General features: G+C 37.3%; 1 protein-coding gene across 6 annotated transcripts in view; it reads left to right on the forward strand.

Moving 5' to 3' along the window:
• Positions 1–25,129, forward strand: part of ITPR2 (inositol 1,4,5-trisphosphate receptor type 2) — a 537,466-nt gene that overhangs the window by 111,169 nt on the left and 401,168 nt on the right. For all 6 annotated transcript variants that reach the window (XM_064284462.1, XM_064284460.1, XM_064284461.1 and 3 more), the window contains 5 exons: positions 1,064–1,162; positions 1,461–1,544; positions 1,847–1,993; positions 6,593–6,688; positions 21,675–21,719. In XM_064284462.1, the coding sequence (XP_064140532.1) occupies positions 1,064–1,162; positions 1,461–1,544; positions 1,847–1,993; positions 6,593–6,688; positions 21,675–21,719 (471 nt within the window). The remainder of the gene's footprint in view (positions 1–1,063; positions 1,163–1,460; positions 1,545–1,846; positions 1,994–6,592; positions 6,689–21,674; positions 21,720–25,129) is intronic.

Below are 25,129 nucleotides of genomic sequence, written 5' to 3' on the forward strand. Positions count from 1 at the left end.
CCAGGTACCACTTGAAAAGAAAGGTAGCTGCTAATGCCATATATTAGTTTTAATTTGTGAACGGTGAGCAATTCTATAATTGAGACTGTGGGTACTACAGAAATATGTCTTCTAATGAAACCTGGTAACGTAAGTAACTATAAAATTAAGCTGTTCATTATTAGAATGTAGCAAGCATAATTTTATGTCCCTACAATTTGATTTATGAATAAAAATACTCAGAGATGAAGTTGACATTGTTAATGATCCAAAAAAACCCAGTGCCATCGAGTCGATTCCGACTCATAGCGACCCTACAGGACAGAGTAGAACTGCCCCGTAGAGTTTCCAAGGAGAGCATGACTGAAAATCAGCTTGGGCTTATTTCTTTAAAGCAGTGTTCCCATAACCAATTTTAGTTTTTATTCAGCAATGAATACCAGGTTTAAGGAGTAATCTTATTTTTGAGTGTTTAAGATAAGAGAAAAGTAGATGCCTGAGGTCTAAATAATAAACACATTTCTATAAGGTCATACCATTGCTACATTCTCTAAATCCGGATGTCATTAGAATGTTTAGTAAAATTTCTGAAATTATAGGGAAGATCAAATTTACCACACTTACCTTTCATTCCAGAGAGAATACAAATGTAATATATTTTCTACATGCATTGGAAGTGATTTCAACATTTAGGTATACTGTTTTTTTTTGGTGTGTGTGACACACATAGCCTCTCTCTGTATTTGCTATGTTCATGGCATAAAACCTTGTGAGGAGGGGTAATGACCTATGTTTTAACTTTAAATAAGAATGCTCTACTGAAATGGGAGAGTAATAAAAAAAAAAGAGCTACAGTAGCTTTAAGAATCTAGACCGATAGGCACAATGGGGCATGATTATATGATCATTTATCAGAGGTATTTCACTGCAAAGACAAAAAGAATTGAACTAAAATGTGTGTGCAGGATTAAACGGGCCAGGCGTTTGGTCAATAACAAGGACTTCTGTGTAGTTACTTTCAGCTTCAAATCTAGCACCGAAGACCCACGCAGTGTCTCAAATGCAATTTATTTTTGCTTCCTAGATTGTTGTAGGAGATAAAGTTGTTTTGATGCCAGTGAATGCAGGACAGCCACTACATGCCAGCAACATTGAGCTTCTTGATAACCCAGGGTGTAAAGAGGTAAGTTCAAGAGAGCAGAGAATGAATTTATGGATTTTTCTCATGAGAGGAAAAAAGTCAAATAGTTTTTTTCATTGTGTTCATAGCATAATCTCAGTTATGCTAATTGTAATCCAAAAATAGATGTAGATAATGATTAGCTATTGCTATTTTCTGATGGTTCTTTGAAGATTTTATATGGAAATACATACTTCATTGTCCAAAGTTGTCTTTTGTTCTTCTTCTACTAGTTGAAGTAATAATACCTAGAATAGAATATGATCTATAGTCTTGTAACTCAACATTTCTTTATTGATAGGTGAATGCTGTTAATTGCAACACTAGCTGGAAAATCACTTTATTCATGAAATATAGTTCCTATCGAGAAGATGTATTAAAAGGCGTAAGTATGTGCTACATAGAACATTTGCTGAAAGATTGGAGATAGTTTTACTCAACTTGTAGATGTAAAACCTATGTAGCTGCTGCTGTTTCATATTTTAGAATTGTCACTATAAAGCATAATACTCACTATGAGTGTTTCACTGAGTTTTCCTTCCAATATTTTGAAATGTGTAATAATTGTTAACCAAGCAGCTAGCAGCAGAGCCCAGAGTATCAAAACCAGAAAGAGGTACCTGCTGCTTACGTCTCTTGTGTTCACAATTTTGTTGGAAATACAGTGTTTTTGACTTGTTTTTCTAGGGTGACGTTGTTAGACTGTTTCATGCAGAGCAAGAGAAGTTTCTGACTTGTGATGAGTATGAGAAAAAACAGCACATTTTCCTTCGTACAACCTTGCGTCAATCAGCCACTTCTGCTACTAGTTCTAAAGCACTCTGGGAAATAGAGGTGTGTAAATAATTTTGATTTTTAATAAATATTTACATAAAAAAGATAAGACTTATTAGACTGGTTGATGCAGTCTTATTGATATAGGCATCATTTACAATACACCCATAAAACAGAATAATTTTTTTGAATCAACTTGTGCCCCTTCATTTCTGTGACCAATTTGAAAGGATACTACTTCCTTTCCCTATCTTCTCTGAGGCCTCTCTCTCTCTCTAGGCATATCTATGGAGAGAGAGAGATGTATAGTATGAAATAATGAAATCATATGTATTTCAATACATAGATATAGTTTTTGTGTTTTGTGTATGCATATTATAGTTTTCTGTAGGGTGTGAACAATTGTAGATTAATAAGCACATATATATGGTTTTACCTTTAAAAATCCCTTGTGAAGTGTTGTCAAGACTGAACGGACTGAAGGCCATGTGCCTCAAATGGCATTGGAGTTCAGATGGAGTAGTGAGGACAGATCTTAGAACCATACAGCCTCTGAAGAGAACATTTATTTCTTCTGAGGATGCCATTTCCATTGCAATCAGGAGACCCATAGTTAAGAATTTGTTATCCTCTAATTCAAAAAGTACTTTTAAATGTGTCAATACAGTAGAGTTATTAAGAAAATGTAAGATACAAATTTTTCCTTAAAGTGGCTTTTAAATGATGAAGGGGATAAGGTATACATAACCACCTATGAATAAGCCAACATCTGAAAATTCCATCCTGATTTTTGGACATCTAAGCCTAAAGCAGTGATTCTTAACCCTTTCAAAGAAATCACTTCCCTTTTACAGCTTATATCTTGTAACACTCTCTTTAATACCCTAAAATGAAATTCATAATTTCATGATTAAAAAATTACCATAATGCCAACATTCTAAGATGAAGAAGAAATAAAAGGAAAATAACTTGTAATAAAATAATATGTATTTCAACATATAGATGACTACTCTAGAGGGTATAGTATTTATACTTAGCTTTAGTGGATACATTTGGATTTAAGAGAAGTAATAAAAGAAGAAGATCAGAAGACATTCCATATGAGAAATAGAGAGATATGAAAGAGCTGAGGTAAATGTAGGCCTCTGAATAAAAATTGGCGTCAGGTGAAGCAATAATAGAGCATATTTATTGTACATAATTTAAAAAAATGAGAGAAGGAAGTAACCATAATTGAAGTTGCGATAACAAGGCAAATTACATAGTTAAAAACAGAAAATGACCTGAGCCTTATTCATAAATGTTAAGCAAAAAACAAACAAACAAACAAATCAGTTGTTGTTGTGTTGATTCTGACTCATGGTGACCCCGTATGTGTCAGAGTTGAACCATGCTCTATAAGGTTTTCAATGGTTGTGATATTTGAGAAGTAGATTGCCAGGTCTTTCTTCTGAGGCACCTCTGGGTGGATTTGAACTTCCAGTCTTTACGTTAACAGCTGAAGTTCTCAGCTGTTTGTACTACCCAGGGACTCCATTTGTAAATATAACATCAGAATAATTCTCTATGTTATGACATGGTTTAGAATGCAGATGAAATAGTACCTTCTGTCCTGAAACCCACTACAATGTCTAGTACTCAAAAGGACTTGGGAGGCCCTATCCTTCAATAGGTGGCAGGGAATTGAGAAGGTCTGGGGGAAAGACCACACCAAAGCCAATAACCAAAGAGGCCATAGAGAAGTTGTAAGGTATACCTCTGGGAAGAGTTTCAGGGTTTAAGACTGAAAATTAACAGTCAACCCAAATAAATACATGATTAAAGTATGTTGTTTTCACACCATACATTTCTTATCATTGCACTTTAAAATTTTTAAAAATGTATGGATGTAATAATATGAAATATTATTTTGCAACTTTATTAATGAAATGCGGTGAGTTTCCTGCATTTCATGTGTCTCCGACTATTTCATGTTTGATTTTAAGTCTTTCATTCATTGAAGCGTCCCTTTCTGTAGTGAATTTCTCTTAAATTATTGAACTTTTCATATAGCTTGATGTAAAAACTTGTTAACCCACTGCCACTGAGTTGATTCCGACTCATAGCGACCCTATAGAACAGAGTAGAACTGCCCCGTAGAGTTTCCAAGGAGCCCCTGGCGGATTCGAACAGCCGACCTCTTGGTTAGCAGCCGTAGCAGTTAACCACTATGCCACCAAGGTTTCCAAAACTTGTTAGTATGATTATATACTAAAGTATTACCATCTTACATTTATGGTTTATTTCTGAAGGAGATTTGAAAGGTGTGCAGGATGTGAGGCATTTCTTCTTTTGTGCGCTACATCAGTCAGGCTTCAGCCAGGAAATAGAAATCATTCAGGCGTTTCGAGCAAAGAGGTATTTCATATAGGAAATTTGTTTTCAGCATTATCGAAAGGACTGGAGGAGGAAAAATGGGATGGTGTAGGTGGCATCATCTGAACATCAGGCACTGCTAGGATCCACTTCTGCTCCTTCTCTGGGCCTGCACACCTTGTCTGTACCCCTGTGCAGTGGGCTCATCCCCTTCAGAGTCTTCTGCTCAACCCAGCCTGCAGAGTCTGCCCTAGCCGACTGCTACCACTGTTACTGGAGCCCAAGGAGAAGCCTCTTTCTCACCTTCCTCTACTTTCCATCCTTATGGGAATGCTGCCCAAAGCCTTGCTGGTGAGAGCTTAGAAGGGTGAAGATGGTGCTGAGTGCCAACACACAGCATCTAGCACATACTGAACTGTCTTGTGAGTTGCAGACTAGATGACATCTTGGCCCTGCCCATTAATTGCCAGTAGCACCCTCCAAAATCATCATGATAAGTAAATGAACCCTCTCCTTTCCACAAAGGAGCCTTATTGGTGCAACAGTTAAGTGCTTGGCTGCCAAGCAAAAGTTGGTGATTCTAACCCACCCAACTGCTCTGTGGGAGAAAGACCTGGTGATTACAGCCGAAGAAAACTCTATGGGGCAGTTCTACTCTGTCACATGGGGTCACTATGAGTCAAAAATCAATTTGATGGCATCTAAGAACAACCCTCTCTCCCCCAAATTTTCAAAATGTCTTCCAGGGAGCTGTACCACCATTGTTGGACTCACTAATGTATGGGATAGGAGTTTTATATCTGGGATCCACAGATGGGCTTCAAGTTATTTGTTAACCCCTAGTAATTTTGGTTGTCACACACAAATTTTGTGTATCATTACTAAAAAAAATTTAAAAAAAAAAAAATTTTTTTTTTTTTTTAGTAATGATACACAAAATTTGTGTGTGACAACCAAAAGACTATATCAGATCCTCAAAGGTATCCATGACTCCCTGAAAGGCGTAAGAGTTCGAATATGGATAAGATCACAGGGGATGGTGTGGTTAGCAAAGGGTTTGTGGAAGAAAGATTTGAGAACTGGGCCTTGAAGGATGGGTGGGTCGTCAGCCACAGAGGAAGCATTTTTGTAAGACTTTATAGTCTTTGAAGCATTTTTGTAATTACTGTATTTGACCTGTGGGAGTAGAGGAAGACGAAGAACCTGGAGTCCGGCAAAAAGCATTAGAAAGTGTTATATATGTTAGTATACAGAATTTGAGGCTGGGGGAGGAGCCCAACACCAACAAAAAAGGTAATTTGTAGAGAGACAATAAACTATCCTAGTGGGACACACATTATGATATTTAATCTTCACAAAATTCCTATGAATTAACAGCATTTTGTACATGAAGAAACAAGGCTCTGAGATGTTATACTTGCCAAAATTATACCATAGTAACGAGCTGAGCTGGGACTCAAACACAGTGGTCTTTGGGCAATAAGACCTGTGCTTTTCTACTGTACTGTACCACTTGGCATAACCAGCTGCGTCAGAACTTCTAGCGCTTTCGTTTCCAGCTCTGCCTAGTGGCTCGGCACTTGGGGAGAGGCCAGTTTGAAGGACTGGTGCTGAAGGGCATGGTGTTAGTCAAGAGCATACATGGAAAGGCCAAGAACTAAGTTAGTTCAGACATTTTATACCTTGCGGTTCTCTTCACCTAGAACGATCTCTCTTCTAGTCTCTTTGCGTGGCTGGCTCACTTGCATCCTCCAGGTTTCACTTAACACACCATCTCCTCACAGCGGTCTATGCCGATTAGTATTTCTAAAGTAGCCTTCTCTAGTTACCCAATCTGTTTATTTCCTTCTTTGCACTTGTCAAATCTTGCCCATTTATTTGTTTTTGGTTTACTGTTTTCACCATTAGAATGAAAGCTCTAGTTTTATTCACCGCTGTGTTCTCGTTGCCTAGAAGAGTACTTGGCACATAATAGGCTCTTATTACAATCTGTTGAATGAATGGGGGAGAATGGGGAGAAACCCCACAGTACTTCCAGTTTCAGCCTTGGAAACATCTTTAGGAGAGACGCTGCATTTGCAGATGCAAAGCGTGAGCATCATGTGTGTACAGCAAGTTAATCGTTGTTATAACATGTCTCTATGGGGAATTTTATTTTTCTGTCATATTGTACTCTTATGAAAATAGATATTAGATTTGACAAGTCAGCATTAACAGGAGGGCAGTCATCTAAACTGTTGGCATTTGCTTGTGAGCAACATGGATATCATTTAGCCATTATCATCTGGGTTTCTTTGTCTTTAGGTGGTTCATCATGACCCGTGCCGTGGGGGTGCAGGACAGTGGAACAGCTTGTTCAGATTTAAGCATCTGGCAACCGGGAACTATTTGGCTGCAGAGGTAAGACTAATGGACATAGTGCTATTGGGTTCTCCAAAAGATGTTTTACTTGTAGAAACAGTCACTATACAATTTTGATTATTGCCTATATATTTCTGGATTGGCATATAAATTATTATAAAAATGCAAACAAAGTCTGAAAATAGTCTTTCTCTTAAAAACTTAAAACAATAATAACATCAACAAAACCCTACAGTTGATTTACTGTAACTTCAAGTGGAATGGGGTATCTGATTTGCATATGTATGCGATGCGGCCTAAAATTTGTTTAGCTATACTCTTTCTGAATGTTTGCATTGGAGGCATGATCCATTCATGTTGCTGTAGGTAGGATAGCCCAGATGGTTCGAAGCTTATTTTCCATGGTCTCTCTTTCACTGATGGATGGCTTTTATTGTTTAAGCCGGAGAAGAGGAAAGAGTTTTCTTCCTGAGAGATTGAATTGTCCTAAAACTGTTGATTAAAATGGTGAAAACATGCAAAGGTCTTTTCTTTCTCCACTAAAAGCATGTTGACAGCTAGGTAGATATGAAGGGTGGTAGAACTAATATAACATAACATAATAGGAGTTTTAGGAATGATTTAATTAAATTTTGGTTATCTATGTTAAAAATAATTTCAAAAAAATATTCATTTTCAGATGGATGAAAATATCCATTTAATACTCTCCTTAACTCTGTTTCTCTTTTTTAATCAGATTTTGCTCTCAGAAATTGCTCTTAGAATTTTTAATATTACTTATCTAACTTTTGGTTTTGGAGTTGGGGGAGAAGAAGGAAATGCGGTAGGCAGTGAAGATGGAGAACTGGTAAGAAGGTGCGGTGAATTGGAAGTGTGTCCTGAAGTTTCTATAAGTGTAGAACTATGTGGACCTCATCACCCTTTCCATCCTATTAATCAGCGTTTTTTTCTTTGTGGTACTTACCACCATCTGACTTACTGTACATTGTGTTATTTGTTTATTGACTGTCTCTGTCAGCAGAATGTATGCTCCGTGAGGGCAGAAATTTTGTCTTATCACCAGTGTGTTCCCAGTGCCTAGAGCAATGCCTGACACCAAGAAAGCATTTCACCAGCATCTCCTGAATGAACGAATGGATAAATAAATACAAAGCTTAGAGGATAGAAAGAAGAGACTTCAGGGTTTGTGAGCAGCATTTGAAGCCTATCTGGGCAAATTAATCTCTCTAAGCTCCAATTTCCTCCTCTGGAAAATGAGGATAATCATAATATTTATATAACAAGGTTATTAAGAGAATTGAATGAAGTAAAGTGCTTGGTATAATGTGTGATTCATGGTAAGCACCCAGTAAATGATGCTGACATGATTAATTGTATTTAATATGTGATTAAGTAGGGGTTATTTTTACTTTTCTAAGTATCTGACATTATATACTACTCAAATAAATGTTTTGAAGTAACGTTTTGGAAAAACAACCATTTGAAGCAAAAATAAGCACCATGGAAGGGAAGTTTGTCTAAAATAAGAATTAGAGAAGCCTGACAAGATGTGCTATAAAAGATAAGAAATTAGGATTAAATCCTCTCAGATCTTACGTTAGTGTTCTCTCGAATTTGCTTTTCAATCAATGCCTTTTTAAAGCTTCTGATGTTCTGTAGGAAACTGACATGATTTACACAACACTAGTTTTCTATGTTAATTTACATAATTAAAACTTGTCATTGATACATTCAAATAATTAGATTTTTAAGAATTAAATGGTTTATTAACTTCAATGAAAACCTAAGACTTCAATGCATAAATAATTAAAAATTGAAAAATAGAATGCAATTCATTCCTTGAAAAGAATTGGAAAGACTATCTTTTCAGTCCATCTCTAGAGAATATGACTTTAACTGCCAGATGTTATTTTGTCCGTTAAAGAGGCTGGTATATTTGGAAGACCTTTTCTTTAACCTTTAATATTTTATGTAGCAACTTTTTCATGGCAAGGTGGGAGGAGAAAATTAAGCATTAAATTATCTGAGAATTGAAAGCTAGGAATCTATTTTTGACTGATTTTAACTAGTATAACAAAATGGGTGCTTCTGTGTAGTATTCTAACCCCAAAATAAAAATCATAGCCTCAAAATACTGAAATCCGTAAGTTGATGTTACGTTTCCTAGGTCAGCTAAGTTCAGGCTAGATCCTGACACAGCCATATCTTCATGTCTCAGCAGGGTTGTTCCACTGGTATGCAAGCGCCCACAGGGGAGGCAAAGTCACAGTGATTGTAGTTACTATTACTTGATAAAAATTTGATTTCCAGTCAGGAAACAGGTGGTAACTAGCCTCTGCCAGCAGTTGATCTTTTAACATTTTGCTTTTGAATATGCCTAGCTATTTGGTTTTAAAGCATTTTCCATGCCAAAATTTTGAGTTGCAACCTCCTAGCATTATTTTTTAAATTATATTGTATTCTTTTTCTTAGGAAAAACTTATGTGGCTTTCATTTGTTTTATTTTTTTCTGTTATCTCTTCAATATCTGCATATTAAAAAAACAAGACATACATACTGGAATGTTGAGAATGCAAGAGTTGCAGTTCATTCTTTTTGGAATTCATAAAAACAGCAAAATAATCTTTATGATTTCATCTAACCTTCAGTATATATTTATTAAGTGCCTGAGAAATGCACAGCATGGTTGAGAATGCTGCAGGTACAGCAGAGGAGGCAGAGGACTCAGTCTTTGGGCTTTGCCCTCAAAGAATTGACCTTCTAGTTCAGAAGACAGCGAACAATAAATGACCACAGATAATAAGCAGGCAAGATCATGTGGGGCTGATTATGTGTGCAGGTGGAGTTATATCAGTGTGAGATTAGTCAAAGAAGGCTTTTGCTGGAAGTGAACTTTTCCCTGAATCTCGAAGAAAGTAACAGACACGAGGTGGTAGAGAAGTCAAAGGACTGTCCTTCTAGAAGTTGCCAAGGAGGCACAGACAGGGCCATGGAATGCCCGAATCATATGTAGACAATGTAATAAGGGAGGCCTAAAGGCGTTGTTTTGTTCTGTTACATATAGGGTTGTCATGAGTTGGAGCTGAGTCAATAGCAGCTAACAACACCAGTTCAAGAAAAGGGGCTCTGAAAGGAATTATTTAATGACAGATCCTTTGGCTTCAGTATTTTTGAATGAAGGGTTTGGACTGGATCTAATTAGTAATAGGAGTGAACAAAGAGTTTGAGGAAGTTTATTTTGGTAGCTACCTAGGTGCTGGGACTGAGAAGCTATTTGTCAACATTTGGTAGACATTGGAGATACACAGTTAAAAAAACAAAGAAACAAATAACTAATTTCCAACGCTGAGGAGCTCACAGTACTACATGATAAATATAGATAGCAGTATGAACAGTGGCATGTTTATGGGGAAGCACTGAAGTGCAACACACTTTTGATAGAAGGTGGTAGAGGCCAGAAGCGGAGCTGTGTGATGGATGTGTAAATCAGATGGGGAGGACAAAGAACATGCGGGCAGTGAGGACTGCCTGCGCACAGGCAAGGAGGTGGTATCATACAGGCTAAGGTGTGTGTGGACTTGGAAGTGATTAGAAGGTGGACCTGGTTGGCAGTTCGAATCCACCAACTGCTCCTTGGAAACCCCGTGGGGCAGTTCTATTCTGCCCTGTAGGGTCGCTATGAGTCAGAATAGACTGCATGACAGCGCGTTTGGTTTTTTGAGAAGGTGGAAGGTGAGTGATGAGGCCAGAAATGTAGGGCATCCAATCATTTCAGGTCATGTATATCATCATCCATTCAGGAGAATGGATTTTATCTTTAAAGAAAAGAGGAGTGTTATAAATAGATTTGTGTTTAAAGATGACTCTAGAGCTACACTGTCCAATATGGTGGTCACTAGTCACATGTTGGCTATTAAAATTAAAATTACTAAAATTAAATAAAATTAAAGTCAGTTTCTCACACTAGCCACATTTCAAGTGTACAATAGCCAGACCATGTCCGGTAGTGCAGATATAGAACATTTCCTTCACCACAGAAAGTTCTCGTGGACAGCACTTTCTGGAGCCTTTGAATTTAGAGGCAGAGTGACCAGATAGGAGACTGCTGAGTGATACTTTCAGGATATTTTGACAACTTGAACCAAGGGGAATGGCAATGGTATTGGCAAGGAGGGGAGGGGTTCAAGACATTCTTAGGAGAAAGACTTAATGGAGTGACAGTAATCCATTGCACGTTGGGGGTTAAGGAGGAGGAGAATTTTCCTAGATACCTAGCTTAGGTAAGCTGGTGATGTCATTTATCAATTTGGGGAAAATGGGAAGAGGTACAAAGTTGATGAGGGAAATAATCAGTTCACTTGTGAATATGTCTAGTTGGAGGTGCTTGTAAAATGTTGACATGAAGATGTTTAGTGGGCACAGGTTGCATAGCTTCTAGAAGTTTGGGGACTGACTAGGGCTAAAGTAGATTTGGGTGTCATCAGTATGGATAAGGTTGTCAGAGTATGAAGAGAATGGTAAGATGTTTTAAAGTAGAACCACAAGGAGCATCATCTTTTAAGGTAGACAAAAGACCAGGAGCCTGAGAAAGAGTTTAAAAAGGAGAAGTAACTAGAAAATGAATTGGGTTGAATCACAAATACCACAGAAGGAATGATAGAGCTTCAAAAAGGAGGGAGTAGTCAGCAGTTTCAGATACCACGAAAAGGTCAGGAACAAGATGTATCTACTGCATTTGGCAAGAACACGCTCACTTGTGAGTGTATTAAGAACATTTTCAGTGGAAACAGATTGCAGGGGTTGGAGGAATGGCCAGGAGGCCAGGAAGCAGAAGTGAGTACAAACTGAGTTTTCATAGCATGCCTTGAAATGGGAAGAAACAGATTAGTAATAGGATTCTATTAGACATATATTTTCATAAAATACATTTAAAAAATAAGATCGGTGAAGTTTGAGCTGTTTTTTGTGTCAAAGAGAAGTACCTAGCAGACAGGCATATTTATCATTTTAAATATTGCTTTAATGTGCCTGGTAAATTGGATTATGCAACTCTTCAATTATGTTTGAGTTTATGGCATTTATTTTGGTCAGTGTGGCACAGAGAGCCTACCCATTCTGACTCATAGCTACCCTATAGGACAGAGTAGAACTGCCCCCTAGGGTTTCCAAGACTAAATCTTTATGGAAGCAGATAGCCACATCTTTCTCCTTCAGAGCAGCTGGCAGGTTCAAATTGCCGGCTTTTCAGTTGACAGTTGAGCGCTTAACCACTGCACCACCAAAACAAAAAAACCAAACCAAACCTACTACCGTCAAGTCAATTCTGACTCATAGCGACCCTATAGGACAGGGTAGAACTGCCCCATAGGGTTTCCAAGGAGTGCCTGGTGGATTCGAACTGCTGACGTTTTTGGTTAGCAGCTGTAGCTCTTAACCACTACTCCACCAGGGTTTCCACTGAGCCACCAGGGCTCCTTTATTCTGACAGTAGATGATTGATACAAGTGGCGTACCAGGTGGAGGTATTATTTTGATAGTGTGAAGAAAACAAGATGATTAATGTTTGGTCCTTGCCTTCTAAGAGTTTGCAGTCTGTAGAAGAATGAAATTAAACCAATCATTGGGACATTGAGCTCTTTTTTGCGATTTCTTCCAGCGTGTATACATGTCTGGTTTTGTGTAATGTTTAAATTTTTAATGTCTACAAGTGACCATGATAAATCTCATATTAAGTATAAAGGATTGAAGGATTGCAACCTTAAATCTAAGCATAAATGAAAGAAGACCTAAAAATTGACTTATAGTGCCTAAACATGATATTTTAACAAGCACTTACTAGGTGGCTGAGTTATTAAAATATAGCCAGAGTGCTCCTTGGAAGTGAGGATGTGAGACTTTGTCTCACATACTTTGGACATATTATTAGGAAGGACCAGTTCCTGAAGAAGGACATCATGCTTGGGAATGTAGAAGGTCAGCGAAAAAAGAGGAAGACTGATGAAATGGATTGACACAGTGGCTGCAACAATGGGTTCAAACATAATGATTGTGAGGGTGGTGCAGGAATGGGCAGTGTTCGTTCTGTTGTGAATGGGGTCCCTATGAGTCAGAACCCACTCAACAGCACCTAACAACAACAATAACAAGTTATTTAAAAAAGAAATGTAAGAAACCCATTGTTTGTGTGGAAGTGAGGGGTGCACATCCAAAGGAAACTAGGGGATTTCATATGCTACTGATTTTGTGGTGTATTTGTAGGGACAAAAACACATAAATTGTAAGCTATTTAAGAATAGCACTAAGCAATAACTTTTTTTTTTAAAACAAATATGGAAAACATCTAGGAATTAAAATAAAGATATAAGACTTCATAGATTCTGCAAGATACTAGAGTGAACCAAGGTTTAAAAGTGGACCCTTATTCAACTTAATGATGTTCAACAGTTTAGTTTTAGGGAATTCAAGATCAAATTTTGAGAATAGACAATGCTGGAAACCTATGGACAAAATGTGGAAGAAAGTACTTAATTATGAATCAGACAATAAAGACCTTTGGGGCTTCAGCAGGTAATGCGTGACAGAGCCGTGGTAAACGTTAGTGATGCTCACAGCGGGCAGAGGAGGAGACTGGTACATTAGCCGGCTGTTTTCCCACAGTGTCGGTTTCTGTGAGGCACACGTGACATGAGGTGACAGGAGGGGAAGGCAAACACTCAGTTTTTTGCCTTTAATGCACAGCACAGCTGTCAGCACACTCATCACTGTTTTGCCATAGATCTACTTATATTACCTTATCAGTGCGGAGATAAAGTCATTCTATCACCTTTTGAATAGGATAATATAGCATCTGCGGTAAGTAGCTCTTTCACAGTCATGGGAAGAATTATAAATCAAGCATCATAGTTTCTGGTCCACTGCTTTCTACATTTTCTTTCCCTGGATATTATTAAAGCATAATTCTTGATTATCTTTACCAGAACAAGATAGACTGAATAATGTAAAATATTTTTTATGGTGCAGTGGTTAAGTGCTCGGCTGCTAACCTAAAGGTCCATGGTTCGAGCGCACTCAGTGGTTCCACAGGAGAATGATGCAGAAGTCTGCTTCCATAAAGATTTATAGCCTTGGAAACTCTATGGGGCAGTTCTACTCCGTCCTACAGTGTTGCTGTAAGTTGGAATCCATTAGACTCCAAGTTTGGTTTTAGCTTATTTGTTTGTAGATAAGCAAAATTGCCACCAGATGGCAGTAAACATTTATTTCCTAATTCTTCAGTAGTCTTCAGATTTAATTAATTTGCTAAAAACTTAGTACTTGTCCTGTACATTAGTTTAGAATCTTTTATGTTTAGGGCTGTAGTTTTAAATATTCCTGTGTTTAATTCTCTATCAAATGTATCAGCCATAATATATGTAAAGGGCCTGGCTTGTATGTACATGCATGTAAGTATAAACCAAAAAAACAAACCTGTTGCCGCTGAATCTATTCCAACTCAGAGCAGCCCTATGGGATAGAGTAGAACTTCTCCAGAGGGTTTTCAAGGAGTGCCTGGTGGATTTGAACTTCAGTCTTTTGGTTAGCAGCTGAACTCTTAACCTCTGCGCTGCCAGGGTTATACATCCACATAGATGCATACCAGACCCTCCCCCCCGCTCCCCAGAATGTAAGGTAAAGCTTATTTTAAACTTCCTTTCCTTTCTGGACTTACCAATCAGAATAATAAATTGGCCCTGAAATGCCAGTTATTGGCAGGAGGATCATAATATATAATTACTTTAAACCCGTAATGATTTTATGACATTAATGTCATAAATGCCGCATTGGTCTGGGATAGCCTTCCTTCCCACCTTGGAGGCAGGAGGCAATGCCCATAGCAACTAAGAGGTGTTGCTTTGGAACCTGTCACACCTGTGCTTCCTAACCCTGCCGCTCACTGTGGCGTCACTGCGCACGAAGTACTTAACTATATGTGCCCCAGGTGCCCCATCTGTAAAATGGGGTTAAGAATCCCTACTCATCCCACTCAAATGAGTTAACCTTTAAAAGCATATAAAAAGTATTCAATAAATTGTATTTACTGAATGAGGCTCTGAACAAGTCTCATTTTCTCACCTGTATGGCATTCACTCCCCCTGCACTGTCTTCTTCATTCTCTGGTCCCCTCTGTGCCAGTTAAATTCTACCCATCCTTCCAACCTTATCTCAAATGCTACTTTTTCCATGAATAGCTCTTGAATAAATTTGCCCACCCACCACAGATCCCTTCTTCCTCTGACCTACATTATTTATAAATTATTCATCCTTCCTTATCTCTCTTGTCACATTCTATTTTGTACAACAGCTGACTGTATTTATGTCTTATTTTCCCTCCTAGATTTTAAGGTCTTGTGGTTAGGGACCATATATTCTTTATCTTTGCTAAAATATCATATGCCACAATGCTTTGCCCATAGTAGGTGTTCTATTAATATTTATTGAATAAGTGATGAAATAGCATATCAGTTAAATGTCTCCAATGCCAGATTTATAATTTGTTATTATTTTTAACATAAGGAAATGTCTCCTTTTTAATTTCTAAAAGGTTTAGGAACCTCTGTATATTTCTTTGTCTTCCTTCTTTCCATTCATTCTTAGTTTAATTGCCTTCATAATTATTACTATTATTACATTTAGAGAAGGAGAGCAGTGGTATAATATTAAACACATTTGGCCTTGAAATAGTTAATATTGATGAATTTATATAGCAGTAGATTTGAGTGGCTTCTCTTTGTCTTTTTCTCCTTTTCATTATTATTATTGTTATTATTTTTGTTTATACTGTACTGAATTTACTGAAATAGTGACTTCATATTAAAAAACAAAAACACGGTGCAGCCTGAAAGACACAAGATGAGACAAAATCTAACTCATTGGCATCATCTTTAGTATCATTGCCAGACATGAATGTGTAAAATTTATTGGCATATAATTAGCATGATTAGAGTGTAATCATGAATTTTCTCTCACTTCACAGATGATGACCTTGAGTTCCGTGGAGGTTAGGTGACCTTTCCTAAGGCCTGTGGTATTTCCTTACAGAGCAGAGCCTGGATTCTAGTTCACCAGGCATCCGGTCAAGGATTGAACTCAGTGATTCTGAATGGGTGAACTATATGAAGACTGAATTTTAGAAAATAACATTGTCCTTGGGGTAGAATATGATTTAAGTTTCAAAGGGTGTTATTTTGAATTTGTCTTAGGCACCTTAATTCCTGTTTCTGTATGTGTTTTAGTTATGGGATTGTTTCTAGAATGGATTTAATTTCCAGTGCCTGGAACCAAGCTATTATAATGCTTATTGAATGAAAACTTGGACTATAAGGTACATCTTTGGTTACACATGTTGCATATCTTTGGATATAATTTAATTAAAATTTTAGTTTTTTTTTTTTTCCTGAATTTGAAAGAAAAGTCCGAATCCCTCAAACTGAAAACAAACAAAACCACAGTGATAACTGAGTAAAATAGGTGAATAACCTTCTTCTGGGTATACACTGGAACTTCCATTACTACCAAGTAAAAGTTGTCTTTCGAGCTTGATTAATCAGTAGACAGGAGGCCAGTCGCCTCTTTGGGCATCTACCTTTCACCCTTGTATTCCAAAAGCAAGGTTAATCCTGTTTTGGAATTAGTTCTATCACTCATAATTCAAGGGAATTTAAGTAGCGTGAGATAAGTATTTCTGTAGAAGAAGATAACCTTAAATCACCCTAGTTGTTGGTCTAGCAGTAACAGGCAAATCATAACTGGATTCCTATCCTTGTCTTAACCTCCTTGTACGTGAGTTTTGAACTCATGGAGACTGCTGTTATAAAGTTCTTGGAGTGCATTTGCTTTCGGTCCAATCCCCTCCTTTATGTCCCATTCCTAAACCGAGCATCTAGTGTCTTGCCCTAAAACTGCAGGCCCAAATTGGGACTCCTGATGCCTGCCTGATGCCACCCACCTGCCTGCCTGGATGCTGAGCTTTCTCTACCTTCATAACTTTTGTGGATACTGCCCAGTTTTAGTGCATCTGTGTAGTCCCTTGGCCCTGACCATCTTTAGTCTCTGTGTATTATGACTCGTTGCTCTGCTTCTGATTCAGGTATGAATAACTAAAAGAGATACATAGATGACATTGCTTATCTCTGATTTTTTCCTACTGCAATATTAAGAAATCAACCCTTTTTTTATTCAACAAATACTTATTAAATCCTACTACATACCTGCCAATGTTCTTGCTCTGAGGGTACAAAGTAAGCAAAATAGACAAAAATCTCTGCTTTCACAGGGCTTGCATTCTAGTGATTGGTTAGCCTTATTTTTTTATTCTTATTTTCTTTCTTTAAATAACTTAGTTTATTCCAATTATGAGTGAGTGTTAAGAAATTGTCAATATGAATAATTATTATACTGATTGGCCTAAAACAGTGTCTGATACATGGTAGGCACAGAGTAAGTATTTGTTAACGGAGCCTCTGGAGCCTATACATATAATTGGATGAGTTCCACTGTGATTCATGCCATCGGAGTCAGTTTAATTCTCAAATCGTGTATTCCCAACGTTAGGGTTTCAGCTCAGCCAAATAAACCTAGTTCGTAGTTATGCATATACATGTTAAAGTTGTTTGGCTCATAAGCATTTCTATTGGTCTTAACCATTTCTCCACCCTACTCTTCAAATAAATACATTAAACAGCAAGAATTGCACTGCTTCTGGAGAAGTGAAGAGAGAACCCTCCTTCAAATTTTGTCTCAAGGTTTTTCCTACCTCTTCGTTTTCATACTTGTGAAAACATCCTGACTCAGTTTCTTAAAACACAAGAGCTGTGTTTCTCCAGTAGGAAGAGTTGTCAGATCTTTTACTGTGCTTCTCCAAATTTCCCTCTTCTTTTTGATCAGTATCTTACTAGGGTGTAGCATGAAATGAAATATGTACTGCTATTACCATGGCAAATAATTTTATTTTATAAGATAAAATCTGTATCATTTTTATAAGGCTGTATTTTGAAAAGAGCTTAGTGTTATAAAAGTCTTATGAAAACACATCTAAGCAGTTTGTAAGCTTAGATTTTTAAATAGATACATAGGAGATTTTACTATAAATCTATTAAACATATTTTCACTTCATAATACAGATTCACAAGGATTTTTTTTTCCCTTGTCCACAAGTTTACTTTTGCCTGGGAAAAAGAATTGCCACCATTGGAGACACAGGATTGGATTGGAGTGGGTGAACCATCTTCTCCCTTAGTATTTGTCTTCTATTTGTATCCAAAATGGGTAGTTAAGGGAGGCTAGAGATATTACAGAGTAAATTTGTAATCTTCTGTATTTGATGATGTGAAGAACAAGTGTGCCCTCAACTGAGATATTGTATATAGAATCATCTAATAAAATCTATAAACTTACGTTATTATGATTTCTTTCTAAAAGCTTCCCTTTAATTTGAGGTCAGAGAAGAAAATACTGGGCTGGTTGGTCTCACTATTGGACCCATCATAGTTTTTCTTATGCTCTTAAGAAAATTTACTTATTCATTAAGTGTAGGTAATATACTCTAAAACTCTAGGGGAATATTAAATTTTCTCATGAATTTGACATATGGTCAGATATTTTGAATGAGGGCATCATGTTTACCTTTCTAAAGTGACCCTGTAGTTGGTACGCTTAACACCACGTGGGTAGGTTAGCCGAGCACCTGCATCCTCACCTTTCTACCTGGGATAAGTCAATGGGATTTAATGAGGAAGCCCAGTTTATAAGAGGGTAACGACGCTGTGAACTAAACTCGATGGGGAAGATGATATAAAGGTGATCTTGTGTTGCTGAACTGCTTCTTGTTGTTGTGTGCCATTGAGTTGATTCTGACTTATAGGGACCCTATAGGACAGAATGGAACTGGGAAAAAGGGTTTTCGAGGCTGTAATCTTTATGGGAGCAGATCGCCTGTCTGTTCTCTGGAGGAGCCACTGGTGGTTTCTTCTGTGGACCTATCAGTTAGCATCTGAGTGCTAAACCATTGCATCCCCAATGCCTCTGAGCTTCTGAGCTGTTAATAGCCTACCTTTTTTGCTTCCGTACTCGCTAAAGCAGATACCAATTGAGATCTCTTGATCAATATCCGGCATGTAGATTAAATGTGAATTCTTCCAGGACAGAGGTAAGCCTACTAGCAAGTTTACAGTCTAATTGTGGTCTGCTCCTAACCCAAATTAGGGTGTCATAGTAGGCATTTTTGTATTTTTATATTTTTATTGAAGTGCAACTAATACTCAACAAAATGCACAGATCATAGGGGTTTCATTGGACAAGTTTTTCACAATTGTATACACCTGTGTAAACCACCCCCCAGATTATGTGGAACATTTCCATTACCCCAGAAGCTAGTCTTTGTCTCTTTTCAGTCAATTGTCCTCCTCCTCCCCTTACCCCTATTTGTATTACCATAGTCTAGTTTTATCTCTTCTTGGATTTCAAATAAATGGAATAATACAGTGTGATCTTTTTGTGCCTGGCTTCGTCCACTTGACATAATGCTTTGGAAACTCTTCCTTGTTGTCGTGTGTATCAATAGCTCATCATTTTTATTGCTGAATAGTACTCCATTGTATGAATTTGCCACATTTTATTTACCTACTTTTGTCTAAGCCTAATTTCTGGCTCCATTTTATGTTCCTACCCTCTTTTCCTTCCTTTTCCCCCAAAATACTTCAAATGAATACGTCAGTCTCTTTTAGTAGATTTTTCTACAGTATGGTAACCTCTGCATACGTAGTTCTTTCTGCAGCTGAGGACAATTTTATTTTCTATTTCATGTGATTATTCTATTCCACTTATTCTTTCTTCCCTTTGGGTACTGGTAGCCCATTACTTGATACTCTCTTTGCTTGTCCTTTATGACTATTTTCTTTTTCTTAATTTTCATTTCTTTATGCCTTTCCTCTGTATCAAGGGGTATCTCTTAAAGTTTTTATCCTCTGCATCACTGATTTTCTGTAGCATCAACTATACTTTTCAGTGCTGCCAAAATGAGCTCTAATTTTGAATTTGTTTTCATTTTCATTGAAATACTCTAGCACTCCTCCTTATATTTTATATATTATTAGTCTTTGTATTATTATTGTGTTATTGTTGATAATATTATTCTCATCTTTTTATCTGCTTATCTTAGTCTGTTGCCTTTACAGAGAGTTCCTATTTACTTGTATTTCCTTAAGTATGACAAACCATTTCCTGGGAATTTATTCTTCATTTATTTTGCAGGAAATATTCAAAAAGACTAAGAAATAGATTTCTCTTGTTTTGACATATTTTTCTTCAGCCCCATGTTTTATTTTCCTTTCTTATTATCCTTGGACAAATGAGCTCTGTCCAGAGCCAGATGGGCTGAATGGATTGGCCTTTGTTTCATGTTTTGTTTTCTACTAAGGCAATTAAATCCTCTTTCTCCATCTTCAGCGGCAGGGCAGACTGATGGACACATGTACAGAGCAGTTTCTCGTTCTAGCAGAGGTCAATTTTATGTACCTGGGCTCTATTGCAGTCGCCTCTTTCTCCTACACCTTTCTCTGTTTTAATGTTATTACGGTGTGTAATTCCAGCACACACGTCATCCACAGTTCTTTCTCTTTTCTCCTCTTTCTCCATCCATGACCTCTCAGAAGTCTTCTGCCATCTACTCCCTCTACTTTCTGCCCAGTTGTTTCCTGAGGTTTGTAGTATCTCTGGTCATGAGGAGATAGAGGTGGTAGAACCAGGAAGGACAGGGGAAACAATTTTCTGCTCAATCTAACACCAGTTCCTAAGGGATGGAGAAACACTTGTGTGTAGGTTTTTGCTTGGCATATACCCTGGGTCCCTGACTCTGGGGACAGATAGTGAGAGCCATAGCAAGTACAGGTGGCTGCTATCCTTGAGTGAGGTCAAAGTGTGCTATGAGATGAGAACTGGACAGTTATCTGTGCTCTCCTCCAGCTGTATCGGCTTTATAATTAGTGTTGATTCATTGAAGATTTAGGTACTTTTTCAACTTTAGTTTTCAATGATATTGAGAGTTCTTTTGTTTCTGTTTTGTTTTGCTTTTGTCATTTTTTTCAACACTTTCATTGGTATTTAGTGATAAGTTGGGAGGGACTGTTCTCCTAGCTATTAGCTAAATGTCCTTTTGAAAAAAGACTCTCGACCTTACATTTTAAATGATAATTTTAACTGTCTGGAGTTGTGTGCTCCACAAGCCAAGCAAGTCAAATTAAAATGATTAAATTCAACTGGAAAGCTACTTATTTTGAGAAAAAAACCTTAGAAACCTGTTGTTTTACAAATTATTCAACTAGTTATTTCAGTACAACTAAGACATCCTCTTGAGATTGTGTAGTCAGTTGGGAGTCATCAGTTATGAATTCTAACAAGCTGGATGATGTGTGAGCCAAAACCCAACATATTCAGAATTCATTTTTTCTCATCTGAATAACCCCTAAGTGCCATATTCCCTCTAAAGCCCAACAGCATGTGTTTTTGTTTGTTAATTTCAGTAGTCCTCCTGTATTGGCCAGCTATCTGATCTACAGCCCCTGGTTTGCTCAGTTTTCTTTTCTTTGTGTAACACATGGAGCATGATCTTGCATCATTGTTAGAACTTTCCCTTGATCTGTATTTTTAAATTGGGTCCGAGTTATTGGTAAATGGCAGATTTTGTGGCAGGGAAAGTGGTGAACTCTCCTGAATGCTTCCCCAGAAGAGCTGAGACTGTCAGTTCTCACTTGTTCAAGGATATCAACAGTTCTGATATAAACAAAGCCCCTAAATGTGGCATTTCAGCTCTTGTCTTCTGCAAATAAAAAAAAAAAAATGCTTTAAGCAGATGTATTTTCTAACAGGTTTCTTCTTAGCTTCTTTTTTTATTAAACTTATTTAAGAATAGAATGAATTAAAGATCATTGGTCTTGTTACTGTAGAGTTTTTAATACAATTCAGAACTAATTACTTTTTTTTTTTTTTTTAGCTTAATCCTGATTATCGAGATGCTCAAAATGAAGGAAAAAATGTGGTGAGTAGAATTTTTTTTTTTCTCCAACAAATCCTAAGTATATTGTTCATATTTATAAGAACAAATAGAAAATTTAACGGGGAATTTAAAAACTAGGGACTCTTGAGAGAGAGTCTCTGTGTAGAGGCTGTGGATCAAAGGTAAAAAGTAAAAGAAGAGATGGGTTAGATTATAAGAAGATGTCCAGTAGTTGGGTGTTTAAAGAGATTTCTAGAACCTTGGAGGCCATTTATAACTGAATGGTAAAGGTAACTGACATCTGGAAGGTACAATGCATCTAGGCTTATTTTCCAGAAGTGTGTAGAAATTAGGAAGGAGAAATGGAGTTATAGCAGAATGATAAAATGGAACAAGAAGATAATCCATTTGCATTCAAAATAATTGGGTGTTATTTGTGGAGAGAAAGTGAAACATTAGGCAACTAGATGAGAGATTTTTCTGGTATTCTAAAGGGTTGTACTTAAAAAAATCTCATTTTAAAGTGGATTTTCATTAAAATATTTATTCAGCTTTCTGATCTCATCATAATTTGTAAATAAGATAACACTTTAGTCCTGTGACTTCATAATGCCAATATGACTTCTTTATTCAATCAAAATTTCAGTAATTCAGGACGTTTGATGTGATGCAGACAAAACCTCTTCTGAATGATGGGCTCTTTTTTTCTTTTAAAGCAAGTTAGCTAGATACTTTCATGTAATATAGAGAGCCTATAACTCAATTTTCCTGGGAATTTAGCAATACCTTTTGAAATTTATAGGTATTATTACTGCGTCATTAAAAATTCTACCCTTTGATAGAAAAAGTTAGAAGGCTTAATTAAAATGACTACTGTCATTGCACTGGTACATAGCTTTATGTTTTATGAGGATATTGGCATGGGAGAGGTGAATCAAATCAGAATTTCTAGATTGGATTAAATCCTTTTTGACCCCTTGCTTCAACTGGCTATCAAGTTTACAACAGAAATGAAGCTAAGGTATCATGTCATTGATCCAATGAAAGTTTTAAGTTATGTGAAAATGCTCCTAAATATACAGGTAAACTTATTAGATCAATTGGAACTTCTATTTTTAATTCAATTGCATCATCCTGTGTGGGGTCTTCTCCCCTTGGTTTTCAAATGATTGTCCCAGGATTGTTGGGTTCTTACTTTCCTATAATTTAGGAAAATGATATAATGTTTAAAAAGTTGACTATGAATCATGGCTCCTTTGGTCTTAGTATAAAGTTGTCCATGGTCTCCAGCTGAAGACCACTAGGAACACATCTGTGGTTGAACAAGTTGGGTTTGTTAGTCATTGCAGCGACAGAGTGCACGCCATGGGGGAATGGTGGAGCATCTCAGTAAGAGGGAGTTAGAAAGAACTTATTACAAGATTTGGCCTTGTGTAAGGTGATTTTGGGGCAGTTTAAGAAAGTGGGGCTTTGCTGTGGATTGGATGTTGTTAGGAAGTGTGGTAGTTCCATGATTTGTATCTTAACAAATCTTATTTACAAAGAGGGCAGAATAGAGCCAGGGTAATGCCATAATTGGTAAAGAGGGAGCCATCACTCATATCAGCTGGGGGAGGAGGATATTTACATAGTCTTTTTTTTTTTTGGCTTGAAGAATGTTCACATTGTGTCTGTGTTCAAACATAATTATGGAGTGGTCTTATTTTTGTCTTGATTCATCGTGGTCACATAGTGGGCTTGTCTGATGTTGGTGTTCTGTGAAATTGTTTATAGCCAAAAGGAGAACGCTACGGCCAGGTGAGGCCAGGCCAAGTTTGTAGTAACACCAAGACCTAGCTGATCCAAGATGTCAGGGGCTTTCTTTCTATTTCTCAAGGTTTATTTTTAAAATATTCAATGTGACTTCTTCAGCTTGGTGTAGGATAAAGAGAATTCTGTCTCTAGCACCACCATTGACTTGTATGGCCTTGGACAAGTCAGATAGATTTCCTGTTACTCGGTTACCCCACCTGTACGATGGAGTGAGGTTGTTTTCCCTACATACTTCATCTCCATGTTTTGAAGATAAAATTAGATCAGAAAAATGGAAACTCTTTGAATAAAAGAGGTTAGTAGACTAAAAATGTAAGTAGTTTCTATTAAAAAGGCATCATATTAAATCTCCAAATTGTGCAATAGAATTAAATCTCTGTGCTCATTCCCTTTCTGCTACATACTATTTGGTGATGCTATGGATGGTTCTGGGCAGAGTAGGGTGGGCAAGTGTAGCGTATAAAGGTTTACAAAGCAACACAGAGAATATGGATAAGTCATGAATCCATGGTGAAGTGCACTCTTTGTGCTAATCAGGATTTTAGTTAAACTTGACAGATTTTTTAAATTTCAAAATAAAACTTCTTTATTCACCTTTAAAGACAAGAAAGAGGACTCCTTGTTTAAGCAATTATCGTGGGTAAGACTTTAACTGCATACAACACAGGTGGGTCTGCTTTTGCAGTTTATGACTGGATCTCATCTCTCATCACAGAGGGACATCCAACTGGAGATGTTCAATTTAATTTTTGTTTTTTCTCCAAAGTCACTAGCTTGAAAGTAAACAAAGCTGAAAAGAGGGAACTGTAAAACTAACAGTATGGCTTCTCATTTTGTAGACTGTTTGCCACCTAGCAATAATTATGTTTCTGTCTAAAGAATAAAACAAAGGAGCAATTAGAGTTTATCTGCAGCCTGTGAAATGAAATCAATTTCCCAAAACAGAATGCTACCTCACCTCAGATCTGGATTCCAGTAACACTGAGTTCACTGTGACCATGCTAATTCTTTCTTTCCTAATTTTCCCTATGTTGTCTATTTAATGCCCAGTTAATATTTTTCCTATAATTTAGAAACCTTTCTCAAAATGTTGCTTTCCATTTTTGAAGTTTCAAAGGTTAATGCATGGTGCCGCTAAAATGGGGCGGTGTGTGTCAGAGCTCCCATTAAGACCCAAATTGCTGTATTTATTCTACAAAGGAGTCTATTATTTCCAATCTTACAAATGGACAGCATCCACAGGGACCCTGTAAACATTGGAACCGTGTCAAGCCCAGCTGGGAACCTGACGGTCATTAGTTTCTTCTCCTTGAAAGGCTACATCTTTCCAAATGGCTCTTTGAAGGGCTGTTTTTTTTTTTTTTTCAAATAACACCACCCACCTTAAAATTACAAAATTTATGTGGAATGTGGTCTGATTTTTCATGGCACTGTCTTTTGTCTGTCCCGGGGTTCCTCAGCCTCAGCACTATTGACGTTTTCGACTGGATAATTCTTTGGTGTGGGGGGCTGTCCGGTGCATTGTAGAATGTTTAGCAGCATCGTTGGCCTCTACTCACTAGATATCAGTAGCATCCCCAACCCCACCCCAGTCCAGTTGCAGCACCTATAAGTATCTCCAGAAATTGCCAGGTGTTCCC

This window comes from Loxodonta africana, chromosome 4, assembly GCF_030014295.1.
Source record: "Loxodonta africana isolate mLoxAfr1 chromosome 4, mLoxAfr1.hap2, whole genome shotgun sequence".
Classification (NCBI taxonomy): Eukaryota; Metazoa; Chordata; class Mammalia; order Proboscidea; family Elephantidae; genus Loxodonta; species Loxodonta africana.